The 4409-nt window shown below is 52.2% G+C and overlaps 1 protein-coding gene across 1 annotated transcript in view; it reads left to right on the top strand.

Annotated features, from left to right (window-relative positions):
* Positions 1-206: 206 nt before the first annotated feature.
* The window catches only part of LOC114818790 (olfactomedin-like protein 2B), a gene marked incomplete at both ends in the record, with an annotated part of 10418 nt that continues 6215 nt past the window's right edge, over positions 207-4409 (top strand). The window contains 2 exons of the mRNA XM_029086161.1: positions 207-470; positions 3907-4014. Of these exons, the coding sequence (XP_028941994.1) occupies positions 207-470; positions 3907-4014 (372 nt within the window). The remainder of the gene's footprint in view (positions 471-3906; positions 4015-4409) is intronic.

Here is a 4409-nt window from a genome sequence, read left to right as displayed (position 1 = left end):
TGTTCCCCTTGTAGGCAGGGATCAGAAATCTCTGCACTCTCTAGAAAAGTTCTTGGCCAGCAGATTTTGGAAGAGCTGGCCAGTTTCCTCGAGGTTCAGGGTGTCCAAAGTGCCCTTGTTTGGATCTCAAGGTCCAGAGTGTCCTCGTCCCCTGCTGGGCAAGCAGAGGACGAGAAGTGTGCTAACTGCCGGTGACCTGTGCCCAGCTGTTAGGTGACTACGACAAGGTGAAGGCTGTGTCCGAAGGCTCCGACTGCCGGTGCAAATGCCTGGTCAGACCCCTGGGCCGCGGCGCCTGCCAAAGGATTAACGAAGGTGCTTTCAAAGCAGAGGACTTTTACACCGTTGAAACCATCACGTCAGGACCCAGCTGCAAGTGTGCGTGTGTGGCCCCCCCCTCGGCCCTCAATCCTTGTGAGGGGGACTTCAGGCTGAAGAAGCTACGGGAGGCAGAGAGCAGTGACCTGAAGGTAGGAGAGCACCTGGAATTTGGGGCTCTTTTGGGAGGGGGAGATCTTCTGAAGCCTTTTCTTTCTGAACTTTTTCTAAAAACTTTTTTTCCTAACACATCTCCTAGTTACTCTTATATCTGCATGTTTTATATAAAAACCAAGCTCAGCTTAAGGGATTCATCTGAGCAGCTGCAGTTGATGATTCACTCGATTCACCCCGTGCTGCCGGGGTTTGCCGTGGCTGCCTGTGCTGGGAGCCCAGGGGGGACTGGGCTGCTCCCTGCCTTTTGTCCAGCACTAAATGTCCCCGGGGGACAGCTTGGCTCTGCTCCCCTCCACAGCTGCCAGGTCCCGTCCCCATGGCAGAGAGGGGCTCCCGAGGACCCACGCAAAACGCTGTTTTGGCTTCTGTGGGCTGAAAGCCGCTGATGTGTCAGTGTGAGGGCGTGTTACACAGCTGGCTGATGGCAGGATGGGTTCTGTTGTTTTAAATGCTGATGCTTCTATACTATTTAGTATTTTTATCTCTTTAGTAATATGTACCTCTTCTCCAAATGTGACAGTGTTTGTTCTAAGCACTCCTGCCTTTTACTGGATGCTTACTTTTGCTGGTCTAGCAGCTGGCATCAGACCTTACCGAGTTTTTCAGTTTGTCACCTGGGTAGGGCAGCAGAAATCCTCCCCAAAGGGCCACTGGCTTCATCCAGCCCTGGGGAACAGAAGGTTGAGTGCTGGTGGCACTCATATGGGTGGTGATGGGAAATACCCCGAGGCAGTGCTGCTAGTCCCAGCTCAGGTGGGAAAGCAGGTGGTGTGCAGGGTGCCACGGGACAGCCTGCCACCAGGACCACCACGATGGGTCTGTTCTAATTAATTTGTAGCTTGAGAATGTGTTTCATCTTGTCTGACTGCAGACAGTCAGCAGCTTCTTGTCCAAGCTCCCCTGCAGCTAGGGAAGATAAACAGGCACAGGCAGATAATCCATCATTTCGGGGAAAGAGGAGTCCCAGTCTGGAGTTGTTTGGTGGTCCCTTGCCTGCAGGAGAAGCCAGAATGTCCCACTTGTCCTTTGATGAGGAGCTGTGAGCTCTCTGCGGTTAGAGGAGGGGACACCCTCCGAGGTGGCGGAGCCAGCCCTGTAGTCCCTTGCCTGAAGGCAGGCAGAGCTCCTCCACCAGGAGCTGGCACCTCTCTCCTCATTTCCAGAGCTGGGCAGTCTCCAGGAGGAGCAGAGCGAGTGGTGAGCTGTGCCCTTGGCTCCGGCTGCCTCTTCCCACCGGGGAGCTGCTCACAGCCAGCTGTGGTGTGAAAGCTTGTCCTCTAGGAACTGGCCCAGGCTCCCCTGCTCATTTCGCAAGGATCCGCGGCCAAAGGATTTCACAAGATTTATCCAAATATACACACACGGGGTTTTTCTGTGCTGCGAAAGTCAAACCCCGGGAGCGATGAAAACAGGCTGGCTTTCTTGCCGAGCACGGGGTCTCTCCTGGGGTGGCGTGTGCTGGGAACAGGAACACCTCTTACAGGAGAAGCTGGGAGGCAGGGGAGGACACAGCTTCTTTTCTGACAGAGGAAGAGCAGCTCCTGTGCTCTTTGGTAAGGGGACCAGGAGGGATGAACCAGGCCACCTTGTTGTCTAACAGTCCCAGGGGTTTTGTTCTCCTTGCTCTTCTCATGAGCATTGTTCTTGCCTGGTCCAGCCACGGGAAGTGTGTAGAGTTGTGCTCTATGTCTATTGTGTTTTACCAGGCTTTCTTATGCTCTGACTCAAAAGCCTTGGGGACTCCATGTGTGGGAGAGCTGTGGGAAGTTCCCCAAAATGAGAGCCCTCCCTTACAATGGGTGGGCTGGAGGATACATCCCCAAGGGAATGACCAGGAAGGGAGTAGATAAGCCCAGGGAGCAGGGCTCCCATCAGTGCCTTTAATAAGGTCCCATGGGAATGCGTGGTCCATCAAATCATTGAGAACCAAAGTCTGCAGTGGGAGAAGGGAAGGAAACTGAGTGAGCTGGTGTGTGCATCAGCATGGTGTTTTGGGGAAGGTCAGCTTGGTGTTGGCAGGGAGTAGCTGACTCTAAGATCTGATGGCAGCACCCTGCTCCTCTGCTTGTAGTCACGGCATGTGTTTTGAGGTCTCAGATGCAGAGTCTGTGCAAGGAGCCTGTGTTCAGGAAGATTTGGAAGCTGGTTAATAAATATTGTCTGCAACCTTTGTGCGTTGATGGAAGTTATCCAGCCTGGAGGGAAAGTGCGTGTCTCTAGCGACTCTCTGGCATGTTGTGTGCATTGTATTGGTTGTCTCTGTCCAGTTCTCGGTAGAAAGTGGATGTGTAGCCATAAAACAGCCCTTGTCTCTTAATGCTGCCGGTTTATCTGGCCCAAAAAATCTTTCCTTTGCTGTCAGCTCCACAGGGAGACTGCAGAGGCCAGGGTGGAAACTCCAAGTGCTGCCAACAGTGTTGCCTGTACTTCTCCCATGTTTATGGAGCTCTGTTGACCAGTTTGTAGCTGCTGGGAGAAAATGTCACTGCCTTGTAGCAATTCCCATGCATTGCAAATACTTCTCAGCCGTCGGGGCTGTAAGGTCTGCAATGCCACACTGCCTGTGTGGGGACACGTGGGACTGGAGGGAGCAGGCTCGTGTGGGAGCAGAGACAGGGAATGACCCAGGAGCTCTCCCTACCAGCCTGTGCCTTGCTCAGTGCTGTCCTCTGCGGAGCCAGCACCAGGAACCATATGAAATACAGAACGAGGGTATTGCTGTCTGGATCCCCAGAATCAGTGAGCAGGGGCTAGTGCTGGGCAGGATGTGGGGACACAACCCTTCCCGCTGCAGGAAGGGGGTGAGTTAAATACAGCACATCTCTGCAAGTGGTGGTTGAAGGACAAGGCAGCATCCTGCTGATAAAATTGTTTTCCAGGGAAACAAACTGTTACCAGGCTGGCACTGAATTTCAGTTGCTTCATTCTTGCATTTGTCAACATTTTAAAAGTTTTTAACAAGTTTCTTCTTGTTCCAGGGGAAAAAAAACAAAACAAAACAAAACCAAACACATGGGATGTCATGAACTCAGAATCTGATCTCAAACTGACTTTTATGTGAGCTGCCGTTTGCTTATTGCCTCTTTTGTTGCCAGTCACATCACTGGTGGGGTAGCTAAGCCTTTGGGGTACGAGAGCTTGCCCAGAGCCGGCAAAGAGGACAGTGCTACTCCTTGCTCTGTTTACCAGTCCCCAGGACCCAAAACATGCTCCTGAACTCCTGAAGCTCTGCATGCTGTGCTTCTGACTGCAGCAGCAATGCAGCAGGGCTGTATAAGGAAAAACTTGCATTTTAATAAACTTCTTGTGCTCAGATGCGTGCGTTGCCCTTGACTTTTCGGCTGTAGAAACCATGGAAGGTACTTTGTAGCAATTGGCTATGACTGATGGCGTGTTCCCTTTGCCTTCCAGCTGTCCTCCATCGTGGAGATGCTGGAAAATGCCTTTTATGGCTTGGACCTTCTGAAGTTGCACTCGGTCACAACCAAGCTGGTGGGTCGGGTGGAAAAGCTGGAGGAGGTAAGATCAGTCCTGCTGTTTTTTGAGGTTGCTGCCTTCAGTGGGACTTGCCTCAGATCAAGTATTTGGTACCTTTGGTGTGTTCAGAGCCTTGCTCCTTTTGGAAGAAATGTTAATTAACTGTTTGGCTGAAACTTGACCAGACCAGACTCTCCAAACTAGACCTCCACTGTTCCCTGCAGGCAGTGCCCAGGGCTTCACCACCCCATCAGCCTCCTCTGACTCTCTCTGGTTTCCTCCATCCCTCACGGCCCAAACTGGGGACCTCACCAGGACCAGCATCTCCTTGGGGTCCAAAGGGCCTGCTTTTAAGTTTTTCCTCTTCTCCATTTTACATCTGTGCTGGAGCAATAGTTTCTCTCAACCAGGTGCTTTTGTGCTGTTTGATGTGGGGG

The sequence above is a fragment of the Antrostomus carolinensis genome, unplaced genomic scaffold (genome assembly GCF_000700745.2).
Source record: "Antrostomus carolinensis isolate BGI_N321 unplaced genomic scaffold, ASM70074v2 scaffold32307, whole genome shotgun sequence".
NCBI classification, from domain to species: Eukaryota; Metazoa; Chordata; class Aves; order Caprimulgiformes; family Caprimulgidae; genus Antrostomus; species Antrostomus carolinensis.
The sequence above is the reverse complement of the archived record's forward strand: the minus strand, read 5'-3'. Positions and strand labels throughout refer to the sequence as shown.